The sequence below is a fragment of the Podarcis muralis genome, chromosome 11, assembly GCF_964188315.1.
Source record: "Podarcis muralis chromosome 11, rPodMur119.hap1.1, whole genome shotgun sequence".
Taxonomy (NCBI): Eukaryota; Metazoa; Chordata; class Lepidosauria; order Squamata; family Lacertidae; genus Podarcis; species Podarcis muralis.
This window is the reverse complement of record NC_135665.1, coordinates 4,477,755-4,498,925: the sequence shown is the minus strand read 5'-3', so window position 1 is coordinate 4,498,925 and position 21,171 is coordinate 4,477,755. Positions and strand designations below refer to the sequence as shown.

At 43.3% G+C, this 21,171-nt stretch overlaps 1 protein-coding gene across 3 annotated transcripts in view; it reads right to left on the bottom strand.

Annotated features, from left to right (window-relative positions):
* Positions 1 to 18,441, bottom strand: part of VPS13A (vacuolar protein sorting 13 homolog A) — a 136,961-nt gene extending 118,520 nt beyond the window's left edge. For all 3 annotated transcript variants that reach the window (XM_077935994.1, XM_077935995.1, XM_077935996.1), the window contains exons 1-6: positions 18,205 to 18,441; positions 14,733 to 14,776; positions 11,703 to 11,745; positions 7,815 to 7,910; positions 6,603 to 6,704; positions 1,743 to 1,849 (exon numbers count right to left, since the gene is read on the bottom strand). In XM_077935994.1, coding sequence (XP_077792120.1) covers positions 1,743 to 1,849; positions 6,603 to 6,704; positions 7,815 to 7,910; positions 11,703 to 11,745; positions 14,733 to 14,776; positions 18,205 to 18,304 — 492 coding nt within the window. In that variant the 5' untranslated portion in view covers positions 18,305 to 18,441. The remainder of the gene's footprint in view (positions 1 to 1,742; positions 1,850 to 6,602; positions 6,705 to 7,814; positions 7,911 to 11,702; positions 11,746 to 14,732; positions 14,777 to 18,204) is intronic.
* Positions 18,442 to 21,171: the final 2,730 nt, after the last annotated feature.

The window sequence follows — 21,171 nt, the reverse complement described above, 5'->3', positions numbered from 1 at the left end:
TTGGGTAAGATAACTTTAAGATTTGTGACTATTTATCTAATAAAACAAAACAGATTTCCAAGGGCACAAGGCAAAGATGCCCACTATCACCTCTACTGTTTGTTTTAGAATTGAAGTACTAGCAGCAAGAATAAGAGCAAATGCAAATATAAAACATGTGAGAGTAGAATGGTGAAGTATTTAGGATTATGGCTAACAACTAAAAACCCCAATATATTTCAAGATAATTATGTTAAAATATGGAAAGAAGTTTTTTAAAGACCTGGAAATGTAGGGGAGAATGAAATGATCTATGTTGGGAAGGATTTCAGCCATAAAAATGAACATTTTACCTAAGGTCTTGTTTTTATTTCAAACCGCTCCAATAATTAACAATACAGACTGCTTTAAAGAATGGCGGAAGAATATTTTTAGATTTATCTGGCAAGAGAAGAAACCCAGAATAAAATATAAAATATTAATAGATGCTAGAAAAGAGGGGGCTTCACATTGCCAGATTTTCATTTATATGAAGCAGCATGTTTGTGTTGGTTAAAAGAGTGGATAATGTTGGAAAACACTCAGTTATTGGATCTGGAAGGTTATGGTATGAATTTTGGCTGGAATGCATGTTTGTGATATGGTAAAGGTAAATTCATTTTTAAAAAAGAATGTCATTAGGAAAAATATACAGAGAATTTGGGAGAAGTATAAAAACCTGCTAGAGAGAAAAACACCCTTATGGCTATCTCCAATTGACGCAATCTCACAAAAAAACTTAACCTGGGAAGGAGATGGACAACATATAAGGAACTTTTGGACTTTATGGAGCAAGAAGTCAAATTGAAGAAGTTTGAAGATGTTGGTACCCAGGTGACAGACTGGTTACAATAACATCAAATGAAACGCTCAAAGCTGGTAAAAAATGTGGTTTCATTCATCAGAATTCACATTTTGCAAAGTATCTGATAGAAAACAGTGATAAATTAATATCTAAGATGTATAAATTACTGTTGGAATGGGAACCAAAGGATGAAATGGTAAAATCAGCAATGATCTGTTGGGTAAGAGATGTGGGTCACAGCCAGTAAATTAAAAGGGAAATTACATGAAAATGATCTGTAGATGGTACCTGACACCAAGTAAATTAGCAAAAAAATTTCAGAGCCAAATAAATGTTGGAAATGTAACGATAAAGAAGAAATGAGACCACCACTGCAAGAATGTTAAGCTTTCATTGACTACAGGATGCTACATTGGCTACAAAAGACAAACATGGAGTCCTCGGGACATTTGTCCTTGCAAATGAAGATCCAAGATTGTGGTCTGGTTTTTCATCCAGGTATTCTTACAATCCCTTTTGCAAAAAAAGATTCCTAAAATGTGTGTTTTGGGCCTGATCCACTTGCCACAGACAGCAAGTGTTCATTTTCCAGTTCCATCCACAAACTGGCTCGTAATATGATGACAGGGCCTTATCTATTTTGATTTGGGAACAGTGCCTAGCAAAAATAATAGATTAATAGAGTAGCTTCATGCTTTTTCTCCTCCAAATATCCCAAAGCATAAAAAATTAACATACTATTTTGACCTCTCCCGGAGAGTTCCAAACTGCAATCATGCACAGTCACATGCAGAAAGCTAACAGTCATTCCCTGCAGCAGTGCAATGTTCAGTTTCTTTGTAGGCTTGCAAGTTTGATAACAAATTATCTGTAACCACATCTTGAATTATTTATAGATATTGCATACACAAATACTTACATCATCCTCATAGCGAATATGGATGTTAGAAATTTTCAGCTGAAGATTTTTGATGACCTGAGTAATTAGTTTTTCTATGAAAGTGTCTTGCTTCTCTTCTGGTTTATCTAAATTGAAGTACAACTAATGAATACCTAGTATGATTAAGCATAAGGAATGGCATCCAGTGTTAGTGATACTAAGAGTACCCGTTGAAATCAATACACATTGGTCTACTTTGAGTATGGCTAACATTGGATATTCTCTACAGAGACTTAACCAATGTTGACTGATTAGCAAATTGATGTACTTAAATTCAATATATTTTAACCAGAGACCTAATAGGAGTAATATTAGGACATTAAATTGCAGGTGTGATTTGGGCTCTTCTTGTTGTTGTTCTGTTGGGTGCCTCCTTATGTTTTAAGGCAGGAATAAATAATTCCATGCCTGTCATATACAACAACAACAACAACACCCCCCGCCCTTCTGCAACTCCTCTCAACTTGGCTCCTCTGACTGGGACTAAAGGGAGTTATAGACCAAAATGTTTGAAGGTGTAACATTGGTTACCTTTGTTCTACCCCTTCCAATTATACAGGGTGAGTCTTTTAAAAGAGGCCCCGTGGAACATGTGTACTCTGTATCTACGAGGGCCTTTTTTAAAGGACTCACCCTGTAGAAACACACTGTTGAATAGCTCACCCACTGAAAAGCAATTGCAATTCACAGTAATGACTATGCACATGTTAAAACTGCATAAGAAAGCAAATGTAGTAGAGCTGGATCTAGGATATTTAGGTTGCTGCCCTTTTAGGAATAAAAAGCATACTTTCCCCACTACCTCCCACATTTGAGCCAGAGTGGCCATAGCATGACAAAGGTGCCAGATAGTGTCTATACTACTGAACTGTTTAAGAGCATCCAGGTACTCAACCTCTACCTTCTCAGCATGGCATACCACAAAACCTACATGGAATTTGATGAATGCAGAAGGAGAAATATCCCCATCAAACTGACAGGTTCCATGGGTCATTCCATGTCAAGTGATCCAAGGACTTTCACCTTACCATTTTACATTACAGTGGTACCCCGCAAGACGAATGCCTCGCAAGACGGAAAACCCGCAAGACGAAAGGGTTTTCTGTTTTGGAGGCGCTTCGCAAGACGAATTTCCCTATGGGCTTGCATCGCAAGACGAAAGCCCATAGGGAAATGCTGGCGGTCGGGAGCAAAGACTTTTGCCCACAGCCGGCCTTCAGAAGAGGACCTCTTCTGAAGGCCGGCGGGGGGCAAAAGTCTTTGCTCCCCCCCGCCTGCCTTCCCCCCGCCTGCCGGGGCGATCTTAAAATGCTGGCGGGCGGGAGCGAAGCGTTCGCTGCCGACCCCCAGCATTTTAAAATCTCCAAGGGACAGCAGAGAAGTCTCTGTCCCGGGGAGGTTTTAAAATGCTGGGGGTCGGGAGCGAAGCGCTGCCGACCCCCTGCATTTTAAAATCTCCCCGTGTCCCGGGAAGGTTTTAAAATGCTGGGGGTCGGGAGCGAAGCGCTGCCGACCCCCTGCATTTTAAAATCTCCCCGTGTCCCGGGAAGGTTTTAAAATGCTGGGGGTCGGCAGCCCGACCCCCAGCATTTTAAAATCTTCCCGGGACACGGGGAGATTTTAAAATGCTGGGGGTCGGCAGCGCTTCGCTCCCGACCCCCAGCATTTTAAAACACTGTTCCGAAGGGGGGGGGACACCTGCCCCAGCCGCCCCACTTCGGAAAGCTGTTCCGAAGCGGGGAGGGAGGGCGGGGACATCTGCCCCAGCCGCCCCACTTCGGAAAGCTGTTCCGAAGCGGGGAGGGGGGGCGGGGACACCTGCCCCAGCCGCCCCACTTCGGAAAGCTGTTCCGAAGCGGGGAGGGGGGGCGGGGACACCTGCCCCAGCCGCCCCACTTCGGAAAGCTGTTCCGAAGCGGGGAGGGGGGGCGGGGACACCTGCCCCAGCCGCCCCACTTCGGAAAGCTGTTCCGAAGCGGGGAGGGGGGGCGGGGACACCTGCCCCAGCCGCCCCACTTCGGAAAGCTGTTCCGAAGCGGGGAGGGGGGGCGGGGACATCTGCCCCAGCCGCCCCACTTCGGAAAGCTGTTCCGAAGCGGGGAGGGGGGGCGGGGACATCTGCCCCAGCCGCCCCACTTTGGAAAGCTGTTCCGAAGCGGGGAGGGGGGGCGGGGACACCTGCCCCAGCCGCCCCACTTCGGAAAGCTGTTCCGAAGCGGGGAGGGGGGGCGGGGACATCTGCCCCAGCCGCCCCACTTCGGAAAGCTGTTCCGAAGCGGGGAGGGGGGGCGGGGACATCTGCCCCAGCCGCCCCACTTCGGAAAGCTGTTCCGAAGCGGGGAGGGGGGGCGGGGACATCTGCCCCAGCCGCCCCACTTCGGAAAGCTGTTCCGAAGCGGGGAGGGGGGGCGGGGACATCTGCCCCAGCCGCCCCACTTCGGAAAGCTGTTCCGAAGCGGGGAGGGGGGACGGGGACATCTGCCCCAGCCGCCCCACTTCGGAAAGCTGTTCCGAAGCGGGGAGGGGGGGCGGGGACATCTGCCCCAGCCGCCCCACTTCGGAAAGCTGTTCCGAAGCGGGGAGGGGGGGCGGGGACATCTGCCCCAGCCGCCCCACTTCGGAAAGCTGTTCCGAAGCGGGGAGGGGGGGCGGGGACACCTGCCCCAGCCGCCCCACTTCGGAAAGCTGTTCCGAAGCGGGGAGGGGGGGCGGGGACATCTGCCCCAGCCGCCCCACTTCGGAAAGCTGTTCCGAAGCGGGGAGGGGGGGCGGGGACACCTGCCCCAGCCGCCCCACTTCGGAAAGCTGTTCCGAAGTGGGGAGGGGGGACGGGGACATCTGCCCCAGCCGCCCCACTTCGGAAAGCTGTTCCGAAGTGGGGAGGGGGGGCGGGGACATCTGCCCCAGCCGCCCCACTTTGGAAAGCTGTTCCGAAGTGGGGAGGGGGGGCGGGGACACCTGCCCCAGCCGCCCCACTTCGGAAAGCTGTTCCGAAGCGGGGCGGGGGCGGGAACACCTTCTGAAGGCGGGCGGGGGGCGAAAGTCTTTGTCCCCCCTGCCTGCCTTCCCAGGGGCTTTTAAATCGCCTCGGAGAGCGGAGAAGTCCTCCGCTGTCCCGGGGTTTTTTAAAATGCTGGGGGTGGGAAGAAAAGCCCTTGTTCCCCCCCCCCCAGCCTTCAGAAGAGGTCCGGGGACAGACTGTCCCCGGACCTGGTCTGAAGGCGGTTTCCCTAGGAACGCATTAATTGATTTTCAATGCATTCCTATGGGAAACCGTGCATCGCAAGACGAAAAAACCGCAAGACGAAGAGACTTGCGGAACGAATTAATTTCGTCTTGCGAGGCACCACTGTACTTTCATTTTCACTTTCCTCAAAGTAGTATAAGAGAAGGTCCCAGATCTCTGTTTTTAATTTTTTATCTCATCCCATTTTGAGTTATGAGAGTTGGAATTTTTTTCAAAATGACAATTTTGGCCTTGCCAAACACAAAAACCTTAAACGCTCAGCCCAGAACTGAGATATTTCCAAACTAAATATACCAATCTCTTCAGAACTTCATGGGCTTTAATATGACATGGCACATGAAGAACTTACTTTAAATTTCAAAGTTAATTTACATAATTTAAAATTTTAGAAGGTGATTTAAAAAATCAATATGATTAAAAATCTCCCCAAAAATGTATTGATTATTTCATATTTCTATGAGCTTCTTGCAAAATTTCATCTTGGGATCTCAATGGGATCACATTAAGTGATATATCCACACACACAGTGGTACCTCCGGTTGCGGACGGGATCTGTTCCGGAGCTCTGGTCGGATCCCAAGGTTTCCGCAACCGGACAAACTGCTTCTGCACATGCGTGTGGCGCGGTAGAGTGCTTCTGCACATGTGCGTGAGGCAAAACACTTCCAGGTTTGCCACTTTCGCAACCCAAAGTTTACGTTACCCGAGGGTAACGTAAGTCAAGGTGATACTGTATTTTACATTGTTGTTTAGGATAAATAGGTCTTCCTGGAATAAAATGTAACAGAATAAACAAGACTTCACACCATATTATCAATTACTTCAGGCATATCTTTAAAAAGATATTCAATTAAAAGGTATCTGGAAAGCTAGTCAGGCTTGTCCGGCAAGGCCAAAATTGTCATTATTATTATTTTTAATTAAAACTCTCATAACACAAAAACAGAATGAGATAAAATATTAAATTTTTAGATTTAAACTTAGTTCCAATTGTTCAACAAGTGTACAAAATTTTAAGAAAATTTGACAAAACGAGGTAAAGAAAATCATCAAAAATTGGACCATTTGATATTGAATGACCCCATGTTAGTATTACAAATAACTATTTGAGATCTTATTGTTACCTAAATAATTCACAAAATGGGAAACCAATCGACCATAATTCATAATGGGTTGTGCCTCTTAGAAGATTTAGCAAAGTGTAGCCAAACCATGGCACACTTATCTTTAGCAACAGCATGCACCACAATTAAAAAATAATGTTGGTTAACCAAAGACTCAGAATGTGACTCTTCTAAAATAAATCACAGTTGAGTAATAAATACCCACAACATAAAATCAACTATTCACAAAACATCAGCTTCAACTTTCAATTTTACCAGAGTCCTTTAAAAAAAATTACCCTCATCCCTCTGCACTTTCACTGAAAAGTAAATCTTATCACTCTTAGAGCACAATATTATACATCTCTGTTGAGAAGTGTGTCCCATCAATGGGACTTTCTTCCAGGTGAGTGGGTACAGAATTGCAGCTTTAGATGTTTGGCAACTTCTACTCCCACAAATAAAAATTGGTATTTTCTTTTTCCTTACTTATGTCAGCGATCTTTTGCTTGGCATCTTCTATTCTTTGAAGTTCTCTCTGCTTTGCTTCTAGTTGTTGCTTTAGTTCTTTTTCTGCATCATATTTAATACCTGACAAAATGGATGAATTAATACAGTACTTCACATTTTTAAGATCACAATAAAGCCAAGTTGTGATGAAACAGGCAAATAATTTATTAAACAAATCGAAGCTATAAGATTTAAGACATTTTCACATATTAGTGCTGAATCCAGTTTAATAGCATTTCTCAATCACAAAGTAACTTCAAAATTTCTATATTTTGTCCTATCCTGTGTTTGTGCTTTAGGGTCCACACTCTTAAGAGTAAGGGGAAACCTACCAAAAGCCACTGCATTCCTTTTCTTTCGAAAACAAAACATTCCATTTCATTTTTAATGAGGATTGTGACTTTGGGAAAGCTACTTAAAAGTCATTCCTGTGTCTGCATGCAATGGTAAAACAGGTTTGGGGAACCTATGGCCCTCCATACATTGTTGTACTACAACCCCCTTCATTCCTTATCATTGGCCATGCTAGCTGGGGCTGATGAGAATTAGAGTCCAACAATGGCTCAATTTGCATATTGCACTAAGGGCTTAGCCTGAACATGCTGGATCCTGAGGAGATTGCAGCTGCTTTGCTCTTCACCAGGCTTTTGAAGTAAGTAAAGCACTTAAGATTAAACGTAACATGTTGCCTCATGATTAAGGTCTTTCGTGCTTAACCACAAGCTTAAGCCAAGGTTGCTAGTCATGGTTAAAGAGGAAAGATGCCCCTCTCTGCCAGCTACTCCTAGTTGCAAAGCTATACTAATGCTCTTAGTACACAGACACTGGCAGCTCCTATAATCAATGACCATCCCAGAGTAAGGAAGAACCACTCCACAGAGCTAGACAGGGATGTAACCTGCTCTTTAATGAACCATATAACTAGGCATAGTAAGATAGCTCAGGCATTAGTAATGGACCCTAGACAATTGACAATACTGAATATTACCAGCCAAATTGTTGGCTGGTAACTTGGGAAGGCTGGCAGCATTTTCAACTCACTGGGGAAGATTTGTTTTGTCAAAACATGGTAATATCTGATATATAGATCATACTGACTAAAACTATTGCATGGATAAAAACAAAAAGAAATTCAATCAAATAAACATGATTTTATCTTACAGAGTTACATAAAGAAACAAATCTACTTACTGGCTGTAGGCACAATAAGTAAGAAAACTTCATCTAAAACAGCTTCAACTGGTTGAGTATAAAGATTTTTCCATGGAATTTGCAAATTCAGTTGACCTATGAATACAAAGGAACATATACTCTTACTGCAAATATTTGTATTATGTTTAATCACATTAATTATTTTTATAAATAAAATTAACCCTGTTTCTGGTCACTTGTTAAGCCAATACAACATCTCCAAATGCATATTTAAACCAAGGAATATAACATCCTACTATCACAATGCTTTACACAATCAGGGCCTCACTACACATTAACACTAACAACATAACTTGAAGTTGACTCTTTAAAAAAAGAAAACAGCAAGGGCTGAGTGTTAACAGTCGCCTTAAGGCAGCTGTGGAAAACCTCTGATTCACAGACCTGGCACACCAAGCTTCCCCAGTTGGCCCGCAAAGTCATTTTGGTCAAGTCACACCCACCTGCCCTACACCTGTCATCACATAAGGGGTGTAGGGATACAGTACTAAAACAAAACGGGGAAATCACTTAGTAGGGCCCTGCTGTCTGTGAAGTGCTTTGATGTTCCTGACTACAGAAAAATAATTTGAGATCATTACGATGTCATTTGACTGACAAGTGGGTGGCCCTACCCACTTGTCAATTTTGGTCTGCAAGACAGGTCATTATAATGAACTGACTAGTGGAGAGAAAAAGATTCCCCATCCCTGCCTTAAGGGATCCTAAGGGTCAAGACGTACAACCCAGATCTCATCTGTCATGTCACTAGCATGTCACACAGATGGTTCACATCACCCGCTATTTTTATTCATCCTGCTTCAATCAGTAGACAGGATGGTGCTTCTAAATGCAAAGAAGTTGTGCAAATAAATGTTTGTCCTGTTCTAATGAAGTTCCTGCAGGTTGCATCATTCCTTCCTTCACACTTCTATCATCCCACAGTCTTCCCACTGCAGACACAAAGTCTGAATCACCATTTCATAGTCAGAAGTCTAAAAAGATTAATATTCATGTTCTAATTAGATTTGTAAAAGATAAAAAGCCACAATCTAAAGCTGCTTTAATCATACTGGAAACCAAACAGCTCTGATTTTTTTTTAAAGCGAACAATATCTGATAGGATTCTCCAATATTATATTATTATTATTATTATTATTATTATTATTATTATTATTAATATATTATTTATACCCCACCCATCTGGGCGACTTCCAATGGAATATTAAACAGAAGAAAACATCAAACATTAAAAACTTCCCTAAACAGGGCTGCCTTCAGATGTCTTCTAAAATTCAGATAGTTGTTTATTTCCTTGACATCTGATAGATGTAATAAATGCAAACAAATAATGCCCCAAATGAAGAAAGCAAGAAAAATATATATGAAACAAACAGAAAAGGTATAAAGAAACAATCAGAATTCAAGAATTTTTTATTGATATAATAGAAAGGATGTATTTCAGAGATAAATGTAACAGAATGAGAAAACCAAGAAGATACATTATCTTTTCTGTAAATTAAATGTCATTTGTAAACTGCCAGTTATAAACCAATTTACTATGAGTCATCATGCACTGCAAGTTGCCCAAAAAGGTCAAATTATTCTGGAAGTAAGAAAATAGCTGTTTTAAAATGAAATGTGCATTTTCTCGTGTTTATATATACTTTTAGGTCCAAAGCTGTATTAATTGGGAAATTCGGGGTTCTTTATAACCTATCAATGAAAAGCAACATTTAATGAACAAAAATAACTGAATGCTTAACCTACAATGAAATTGTATGAAAATGGGACATTTAATAGTCCACAACAAATAAAACTACACTGCATATTAAAATGCTATTCAATAATTATTTGTAGAGCTGACACCAAAATAAGGAAGTCTTACAATGCAATCCTATCAATATTTAAATTTACATATTCTATCGTGCTACAGAGCCTCACAAGTAGTTATAAGAACTCCAATGTTAAGAAATGGTGCCTCGAATTCCTTTTTTCCTCCTCTGTCCTCCTCAGTTCTTCCTTGTATATTGCTGCCCGAGAGGAGGAACTGTATTTGTTGGTGTGTGTTTTTCTGTAACTCACTCTGGGCGCATTGTCAGTTAAAAAGCAGTACAGTGGTGCCTCGCAAGACGAAAATAATCCGTTCCGCGAGTCTCTTCGTCTAGCGGTTTTTTCGTCTTGCGAAGCAACCCTATTAGCGGTTTAGCGGCTTAGCGGCTATTAAAGGCTTAGCGGCTAAAAGGCTATTAGCGGCTTAGCGGCTTAGAAAAAGGGGGGAGCGGGGGAAAATCGCAAGACTCGCAAGACGTTTCCGTCTTACGAAGCAAGCCCATAGGGGAAATCGTCTTGCGAAGCAACTCAAAAATGGAAAACCCTTTCGTCTAGCGGGTTTTTTGTCTTGCGAGGCATTCGTCTTGCGGGGCACCACTGTATACAAATGCTTTAAACAAAATAAATAAATATTTACTCATATATTATTATTTTTTGCCAGGGGAAGGGGGACCTTAATGGCTTCGTGAGCCAAATCTTTATCTCCCCACCCCCACCCCAAATGGCAACTTTGAACATTGGGAGACCACCCACCTGTCAATCATCTGACATCATAAAGAGACTTCAGGTGACTGTCAGGTAGGTTGTCCCACCCAACTGTTCAAGCTGCCCATGAGGATGGGAGGCGATAGAGACCAAGTACAACTGAATTCCTGCCACATCAGCTGATGTACAGAGTTCATTCCTTTCTGCAGGGTTCAAGTGTACCAGCGAGTTCCCCACAGGAAACTCACTAGTGCACCTGAACCAATCAGGAATGAACTCCCTGCATATAAACTGATGCAGCAGGAGTTCAATCCTGGTGCCTGTAGCAGTAGCCAATCCAGCTGCCTCGCTATCATACCGGACTTCACATATGACATCAGATGTAGCGCAGGTTGGCATGGTTTAAATGGCCTGGCAGGCCAAATTTGGCCTGTGAGCCAGAGGTACCCTAACCCTGTTCTAATGCGTTCAATTAGCCTATTTCCAGGTAAACTGGAGTAGGATTACAGAATAAACCAATTAATCATATGGATTTTAGTTGATTAAATATGAATAAAATTTGCATGTGAATGAAAAACATGCTTTCTGTGTGCAAGACAAGGTGAAATGCTTCGTCTATAAGATGACATCTGGCATCTACTGTTTTTATAAGAACTTGTGTTAAGAACAATCATTTCTTACTTTTTTAATCTGTTTCCTCTTTAATTAGGGGCACATTCAACTAAGACTGCCTCCCTCCATTCCACTTATCTGAGATAAAGTCCTACTAAAGTCAATAGGATTTACTTCCAAGTAGACATGCATGGTAAAAAGGGACCCTGACCATTAGGTCCAGTCGTGGTAGACTCTGAGGTTGTAACGCTCATTTTGCTTTATTGGCCAAGGGAGCTGGCATACAGCTTCCGGGTCACGCGCCAGCATGACTAAGCCGCTTCTGGTGAACCAGAGCAGTGCACAGAAACGCTGTTTACCTTCCCACCGGAGCAGTACCTATTTATCTACTTGCACTTTGACGTGCTTTCGAACTGCTAGGTTGGCAGGAGCAGGGACCGAGCAATGGGAGCTCATCTTGTCCCCGGGATTCGAACCGCCGACCTTCTGATCGGCAAGTCCTAGGCTCTGTGGTTTAGCCCACAGCGCCCACCCATGTCCCAGGCATGGTATTGCATAGTAAATGTTCAAATCCTAAATATATCAAAATCTAATAAGTCAACAATTAACTGCTTATTCAAATACAGGTCAATAAAATAGAATAACAAACTAAAATCAACCCAACTCCAAGTCTTTAGAAATACAATTTTAAATATAATAATTGTTTATTGCAGCAAAATATGATAGAATTCAACTTACCAATATGCCCTGCCTTAACTTTAAATGGTACATCAAACTGATACTGTAAAGATAATTTTTAAAAAAAAGTTATTTCAGCAACAAAATTAGTTATTTTAACAGTACAAACCATACACATATATTTTACTGCTTTTCAACTTTGAAGATAAATAATTAAATATCATGCAGCAAGTGAGACAACTTTCTGGTACCAACTACGTTGGTCAAATATTGTGAGCCCAAGAGCCTGGATACGATGTGACAACACAGAATTAATGAAAACAAAATAAGTGGGATTGTGCCCATTGTCTCTGGACTACACTCATTCAGCATAATTCACAGAACTCACGTGTATATTGTCTGTCCATGCACAGACTCTCCATGCATGACTGGGGACCTTGAAAAAAGCTGGATTCTTGATCATGTTAACAGGGTCTAGATCATACATACATACAGTGCCTATGCACAAACCGTTCTGCTTATTTACTCTAATGATGTTCACTCTGTGAAGCGTTAGGAAGTCAGAGATTTCTTGTTCTGTTCCCCTTTATAATGCCAGTGTTCACTTTATACTCCATAGATCAGAGCTGGCAAACCTGTGGCCCCGCAGATATTGTTGGACTTTCTCAATAGCCCCAGCCAGAATGGTTAGTTGTGCGGAATGCTGTGATTTGTAGTCCAGCACCACCCAGATATCCATGGGTTCCCTACCCAGCCTTTTTCACACAGCTGCGTGTTGCAAGCATGTCCCTGAGTGAATTTCTGCAGTTGTGCAAATGTTTATTTCATATATACTGTATTGCCATTTCACTTACAGAAACAAGTAGTTTCAGTTTGATTCATCCTTGGCAATGGAAACTTATGAACTTTCACAAGGAAGGTTGTAGTTCTGGGGTACAGAATCTGTGCATGACAAAGGTCCCAGTTTACTTCACTAGTATCTGGAACCTGCAGACCCATCTGAAGAGTCACTGTCAATCAGTGTAGACAATACTGAGCTAGATGGAGGATTGGTCTGACAGTATAAGGCAGCTTTCTATATTCCTATGATGTTACATTACTGTCAGGATGACTGCATAGAGAAAAATATGGTTTTCCCCATGTGTTATGGGAGAACCATTCCATTTTCTTCTGGCAATCTCCCCAAGAGCAACAGCAACAGTTCCAGGTGGGTGCTATCTGGAATCTGTGGGAATCCAGTTTTATTGCTGGTGGTGAGGCCAAACTCCATGGAGGTTTGGGCAAAACAGTTGATGCGTCTCTGTAGAGCTTCCTCAGAGTGCACTGTCAAAGCTGCATCATCTACAAACAATATCTCCCAGATAAGAACCCATCACTCCTTGAAGGCATAGGAGAGCAACAGGGGAAAGAATATGCCAAAGAGAGTTGGCACGAGGACACAGCCCTGTTTCACGCCACTTCTTTATAGGGAAGGAGTCTGATAATGAACCCTCATACTGGATGGTGCTGTGCATGTTCTTGTGGAAGGACACAATCATATTGTGAGGTGGGCATCTTATCTTGTTCAGCAGTGTGAAGTCATTTTCAACTGACAAGGTGAAAGGCCTTTGTCAGGTCTATGAAGGCGATGCACAAGGGGCATCTCTGCTCTCAACACTTCTCCTGCAGTTGGCGCAGTGAGAAAATCATGTTAACTGCTGACTGCTGAACTCTAAAGCTGCATTTTTACTCTGGATAGATCTTGTCAGCAAGTGACGGTAATCTGTTGAGAACTACACGGGCAAGGCTTTCCCCACAGTACTCAGCAGGGAGATTGTATTATAGTTGATACAATAATGGCGGTCACCTTTTTTTAATAGAGGGTCACAATGCTGGGGTCCTGTACGTCTTGTGGCATGAATCCTTTTTCTCCACACTGCAGGAGAAGGCTTCCAAACCATCTTAGGCTAATATTAAGTATGATGACTCACATTCATCAAAATTTAGCAAGCATTGTGAAATAAAGATCTTTGTTCCTTTTTGCAAATATTAAATTTCATATTACATGCTTATTTGATTGAACTTTGATGTGCTAATTTAAGAAAAGTTTTTGTGTTTTCAGTTTGGAATTGCAGATACAAAATGTTTTCTGTAAGCTATAATAAGAGACCACTCTGCTGATGACCCTACAGAAAGACTACCTTACATTATATATTTAATGCATTTAGTAAAAAGAATTTACTAAACCATATGCATGATTATCCTTTGAGTTTAAACATGGAAAATGTTTAAAATATGCATTTGGCTTTTTGCTGCTGCAAAAGACGGGCCCAGATTTGTTTAAATACATGTGAAATCTGTTCAAAGATGTTTCATTTTTAATTTAAAATTCTGGCTGTATTTTACATTGATTATTGGGTCTCATGTTTTATCTGTATTGCTTTATATATTATGTTCTATAGAGCAGGTTGGCTCAGGACTTAGTTATGCATTGAGTAGACCCACTGAAATCAGTGGGACATAGTCATGACTAATATTAGCTCCATGGATTTTATGGATTTATTCTTATTATGACTGAGTCTCAAACTACCCCAGTGTTTTTGCTAGCTTTAAAATTGTGAGAATTTATGTTCAATTACTTGTACTAAGGCCTAATGATGTAAACGGATATAAATATATTCAATCCTTTGTAGGTTTACTCAGAGCTAAGCCTCACCAAGCTAAGTTTCTCAAGTAAATGTGCATAGACTTAAAACCTTACATTTTCCTCTGCAACACACGTCCGGTGCTAAGACAGTAGGTCAGGAAATAGAAAAGATTTAGAAAGGGCAGCAAGCTCAATAGATTTTGAATTACATGCATAAATTACTTGTCCAATGGCAACACAGTTTGTACTGTACTGGTTCGTTTACTAAAGAACAGGGACAGGGGATCTGTAGTCCTCCATACGCTCTTGGACCACAATAATCATTGGTCATTGGCCATACTGACTGGTGATGATGGGAGTTGGAATCCAACAACATCTGGAGGACCACTGGTTCGCCATGCCTACTACAAAGTTAACACTTGACAACAGCACATAGTTAAAAGTTTTGTTTGCTCTGAACTTACCAGTGCATTTTCTTTTATTTCAAGATTCTTAAGTGCTACAGCTCCTGTTATGAAATATATATATATAATTGTAATTAGCAAACTACTTAAACACATCAATCTCTTTTATAGCAGGCAACTGACAAATTACCCCAAGTTAGGAACTGGCTACCACATAACATCCATCTTCCCAGGATTCAATGTCAGTTAACTTGCCCTTGACCAGGCATCAGGTTTTGCACGGCCTCTCCTGATTTGGATGTTACAAAGACACAGAGCTGGGTATTAGCAAGGTACTGATGACACCTCACCCCAAAGCTCCAAATGACTGCTACCAAAATCTTCATATAGATGATACCCTGCAGCACCACACAGCACAACTGCTGGAGGACTGAGAGTTAATCACCTAACACTATGCTCTGAAACTGACTCTGGAGATAGGATCAGAACCACTATAAAACAACAACCCCCAATATCCATCTCACATAGCCAGTTCAAAAGGATACCATGGTCAGTGGTATCAAAAGCCACTGAAAGATCTAGTAAGAATAATATGGTCACATTCCCACTGTCCTCTTGTTAAGGTCAGGGGGAACAAGGCAATTTCAGTCCCGTAGCCAGGCCTGAACCCCAACTGGAATGGGTCAAGATAATCAGTTTCATCCAAGAGTATTTGGTTACCCTTGGGTCACAACCCTCTTAATCACCTTTCCCAGAAAGTGGGTATTTGAAACCAGGTGGTAGTTGTCACAAGCCAATGGGTCCAGGGTAGGCTTTTTCAGGATGTGTCAAGTCATTGCCTCTTTAAAGATAGCCAGGATCTCTCCTTCCCACAAAGATGTATTTACTATTCCATGGATCCACCCAGTCATACTCCCTCAGAAACTATAGGCTGCCATGACAGACAAGGGATGAGGGAACAGATGGTTTGCTGCATTATTGCAAGCACCTTGTCCACATTATCAGGATGAGTTCCAGTTAAAGACCTCAAATGTGAGGCTATGTGCAATTCTCAAAGAAGAAAAATCCACAAGTGTGGGGTCACTATTAAAAGGGCCCTAATATTGCAAACCTGATCAACTTTAATGGTAGCCCAGACTGCACGGCCTCTCAGGCTGATCTTTGGACCTAAGAACTTGTCTCAAGCCATTCAGAACATTAAAGGTCAACACCAGCACTTTAATCTAAACCTGGAACCAAATAGATAACTAGTTCAATTTTGATCAAACCAAGTAGTCTGCAGAAGATTTCTAGTGGCTGAATTTTACATCAGCTGAAGTTTCTGAACTGTTATTAAAGGAAGTCCTACACAAAGAACATTCTGGTAGCCTAGTCTAGAATATAACCAGAGCATGTGCAACTGAGGCCAGTTTCTTGTTTACTCCTCTACCTCTTAAATTATGAGCCCAGATCCTATGCCAATTAAATGTGCTAACCAAACTGAACCACCTTGTAACTCTTACTTATGTATACACGGCTTGGTTGTGGTAAACTGAAAGCGGTTTACAAAAAGGTAACACCATAAAATCAGGGGGAAATACAATAAATTAAAACAGACAAGAAGTTAAAATACTAAAGCAGATTAAAATTCACATCAGCTTTTCTAAGCATATCTGGATAGCCTTGACTAAACAAGAATGTTTTTAGCAGGCACTGAAAAGAATATATTGAAGGCACCTGCTTTATATCAATAGAGTTCCACACTAGACGATTAGGTTCTTACACATATTGAGTATTACATGACACCTGTAATAGTGCCAATTCTGTGGATGGAACTGAAGGTACAGATTAACTCTGTCAAGCAAACTTCCTAATTTTACTGTTAATATCACATAAGGTTTAAGAGACATTACATTAAATCTAGGAAAAAATGAATTTCCTTTACTATACATAGGCACAGCATGTCCTCTTGTTAACTGCAGAGTTCAGACAAAGCTGTCTACTTTAACTGTTTATCTTTTTTCGGTTCCCAACAGTTATTTTCACTCAACACTTTAAAGATACTTTTAAATACAAGCACTTTTACACACAGCTTTCAAGATTCATCTGGCTTAGTTGCAAGCTATATACTGAAGATCCGGGCATTAATACCTCAAGACAACTCTTGCCGAGTAACCATTCTGATTTAGGTTTACATGTGACCCTATTTCACACTAGTGCAGCTGCCAGAATTTGCCTCCTCTTAGATTAGACCGAATTTTGTGCTGCTTGTTTGAAACGAACCATGCCAATACACTGACAAGATGGAAAACCTGTTTGTCTACATTTTGTACATAACTCCTTCTATTGCATTCAAAGCCAGTATACATTACAGACCTGCAACATCTGAAGCAGCCATGTGTTTCCCTTTTACATGAGATGTACACAATGGATACAGGTGGCTGAGAGCCATCTGCTTATTGTATGTAATGTATGATGTTGTTGTTGTTATTATTATTATGCCAATATATAGAGTCACATCAGCTTTTTAAATATACATACACATTACAGACCTGCAGGATCTACCTGCTAAAGTGGTAATCTGTAAAAGCAGCCTTCAGTGTTTCTCTTTCCTTCTACAAAAAGTTTAGTAAAGCAATGGCCCCATTAAAAAACAGTCACTCATTTGTGGCAAATGTAGTTGATACAGTTTTAAAAAGCACTTATTACTTGTTTTCAATAATGCAGTGAAGCAGCATGGCAGCTGCCTTGTCAAAAATGCTGAGAGGTTAGTATCACAAAATGAGGGACCAAAATGATGCAGAATGATCATACAAATACACACTAATTTCTATATACAGTATTCCACTTTTTAAAAGAAAGCAAATACTGTAGTACTGCAACCTCGCTGAAACTAAGCAGTTCTTTATATGATCAGAGTGGAATGCTGCCTGGGAACTTTATGAGTTCCTTGAAAAGCAGAAAGGATGGATATGAAATAAACTGCAGAGAGATTAGGGCAGATGGATGCAAATGAAACTTTTTTTTAACAGCTGTGGCTCAAAAATACATCGAATGCTTTGCTTCCACGAAGTGAGCGGTCAGATATACCCAGAAAAAACCGTGCAGTGCCAACGGGTGGGTTTTTGTTTGTTTCCGCTCCACCCCAAGTCCAGAACTCGACCCAGCCGAGCTGGGCAGGGCGTGGAAAGGAGCGAGCAGCTGGCCCATAACGTGCTCCTGCCTCACCCGCCCGGTACGGCCAGGGCTCTTGGCCACCCGAACTTCCGACCCGGGAGCAAGAGCTGCGGCCGGCGAGGCGGGGAGGGCGAGGCGCGCGGAGGCGCAGCGCACGTGACAGGGCCTGGAGCGCGCAGGAGCGCCGGCCAGACGGGCGGGCCCGGAGAGGGGACTCGTCCGGCAGCCACAGCGAGGACGGCCGCCCTGGGCTCCCTCACGCAGCAGCACCGGCAGAGAGGCGCCCCCGGGCGGCCTCGGGAGGAGGAGGAGCAGCGCCGCCTCTGCGCCTTGGAGGGCGAGGGGTCGGGCAAGGGCGGCCTCGCCCCTCACTCACCTCCCCAGATGCCGAGCGAGAGCTGGGAGCTGTCCAGGTTCACCACATAGTCGCCCAGGAAGCGGTTCAGAACGTCCACCACCACCGACTCGAACACCATCCTGGGCAGCGGCTCCCGGCGAGCCTCGCTCCGCCTTCAGGACGCCAAGGGAGGCGCAGGAGCCCCTTCTCGGGCTCGCCCGCCGCGCCGCCCGCCGGACACAGGTCTCCGCCGCCGCCGCCCGCTGCCTCAGCGCGCTGTGGAGCCAGACTGGCCCTGCCCTGCCGCGCAGGCGCACCGGGACGCTGGGGCGCTACCGAGGGCCGGCCATGAGGACTCTCTTCCCGCCTCTCCCTTCGCCCAGCCAGGCAGCGCCCAAGATAGGCTGCTGGCGGCGGCGCGCACGCGCGGCCTCCCGCCCCCTTTCCGTCAGGCGGGCGGCGTTCTGCGTCGCGCGAGACTGTGGCGTCGGTTAAACTGCCCCCTCCGCCCGCCCCCAGCAGCCCCCCAGGGCCGCCCTCCGCGGGGGCGCCTTGTCCTTCCTCACGTTAACGGGGAGCCGCGTGTCGACATGATTCTGCCCCAAGGGAGTGGCGAGGAAGCAGCGGGTGATGCCGCCCTAAAGATCCGTGGGACCCGCGAACGGGTTAAAGCGGAGCCGGCGCTTCAAGCCAGGGGAGGGTTGCCGTCTGCTGCACAGCCCTTTAAATCCCGGGTGCGTCGATGTCACGTCAAGATTCCTAAAGCCCTCTGGGTGTTATTTACACGTTTCTATGTATTTTTAAAAAAGAAAGTATTTATATTTAATTGTAGAGTTGGAAGGGAACCCGGTCATCTAGTCCGACCCCCTGCAATGCAGGAATCTCAACTAGATCATGCATGACAGACATGGGGGGTCAGCCAAAGTTAATTAAATGCTTTTCAATAATATCTGTGGATGCTCCCTCTAGGCTAGACCCATTGTGATAGACAGATGGACCTCCACCTGGGCAACATTTAGCATGGTAAGTCTACATTTGATGAAGAAGTACATAAATTGCTTTCGGAAAACCAAATAAATTTTACCTTCTGAAAATGTCAGGTAATGCTAAGTAATTATAACGTAGCTGCAAGTATTTGGCAATCATTTTTATTTATTTCGATGCAATTTTACACAATTTAACTTACCAAGCAAAACTAAATTATATTTATATCCAAAATATATTTTCAATTCCCAAGTCATGTCGCAACCCATCATTTTTGGAATTTGAAAGTTTAAAAATTCAACATGTCCTTTGGGTCGGCATAGCTAAAAGTTCCTATGTCCATAAATAGCTGCATTCAAAACACACACATAGACCATCAGAATACAGTATATTATTTTGCTAATGGCAGGAACAATACCATTAAACTGCAGTGTGTTCCTTGAAGTGTTTATTTGTATAGCTGCCAGAGATGAGGTTTACATTCAGATGCAAGTGCTGACCAACATGGTTTGATAATTGATTCGATTTAAATTTTATTTTATTAGCATGGTTATACAACTGTTCTTCAACTTTTAAAAAATCTATGAAGAATACTTTTCAGAGATCTGGCAGGGTCAGGAAGAACATGCAACAGAGAATTAGCCTCAAATTCCATTATTAGAATGCAAATTGTTTCCCTCCAACTAGACCAGGCCCATTTTTACCATATATAGTTATAAGATTCAGGACTATGGCGTCGTTCACCAATTACTTTTGGGTATGAAATTCTGCATCAACCTGCCCTGACACCCACCCACCCTCGCTTTCCCTTAAAATTGTGTTTCTCTACAGAAGACTGTAAATATAGGCTTAAACATTTAAGGATGGTGCTTAGTAAAATCTCAGAAATGAGAGTGGGGGCTAAGCAAGATTTCAGGTAAACAAACTGATTCACGTCTAATGTTAAGTCATTTGTCGTTTAACAAATCACGTTAACCATAACTTGTCCCACACGGTTTCAGATTGTGGTTTGTTTGTAGTAAACAATCATAGTTAAACTTCCAGGCGGTTTGAACACTCAAACTATGGTTTAATAAACCACGACTTAGTGCTTTGTGTGAAACAAACCAGTTGCCGTTTTATCACTATGTCCCTACCCTATGACTAACCGAAACAGAATATATAGTGCACTAAAAAGTAAACATAAGATAGGCTAAGTTATACAGTTAATATTAATTATACATTAATATTGAATTTAGATGTGTTTTTAAGGCACATAATATCGTTATAGCTTTGGGGGGGGGGAGACCCACCCCCAAACCCTAGAAATGAATAAATGGTAGGAATTTGTTTATTTGGGATGTGGAGGGAGAAATACATGATGCAGAGGAATTCCTGGGCTAGCCTTTGCAAAATGACCTGGCCAAACTAGGGCCATTAAGAAACAGTTGAGGGCCATTGGCAATGCAAGAGAACTATCCTGCCCCCTTGCCCAGAGGCAGGGGTGCCAACTTGAATAAAGTATTAGGGGGCAGGTAAGTCTTGCCAAGCAGTGTAGTGTGGGTTGCCAGCACCTGGGGCGGGCACATGCACGCTGGGCGGGGGCGGAGGGTGAATGGAGCCTGTTGCACCAGTCCCGAAGGCCTGGCCCGGGCACAGCTTGGCTTGTGTCTCCATGGCTCTGGCCTTAATGAGGGAGTCTGTAGTGGGGCACCTGGATGCGCCCCCTCAGAAATCTGGGGCCATGGGCCCCCTGGCTCCTCCACACTATGCACCTGACCCCTCCCCACATAATCAGTCACAAGACACGGCACATGCACACCATTTCAGTGGCAATGCACATGTGAGCCGCCCCAAGCGAACTACCGCTCCATGCATCTCCGTCAAAGAGGCAGCCCGGCGAGCCTCAATGCCTGCTGCTCTCTATCCCGCCACCGATTAAAATTTCTTTTGTTTGAAAGTGCTTCCATTTTAGAATTAAAACACCCAAACCACTGCCCCAATGAAACTTGATTGAAGCTTTCCCATGCTGTCCATAAAGAA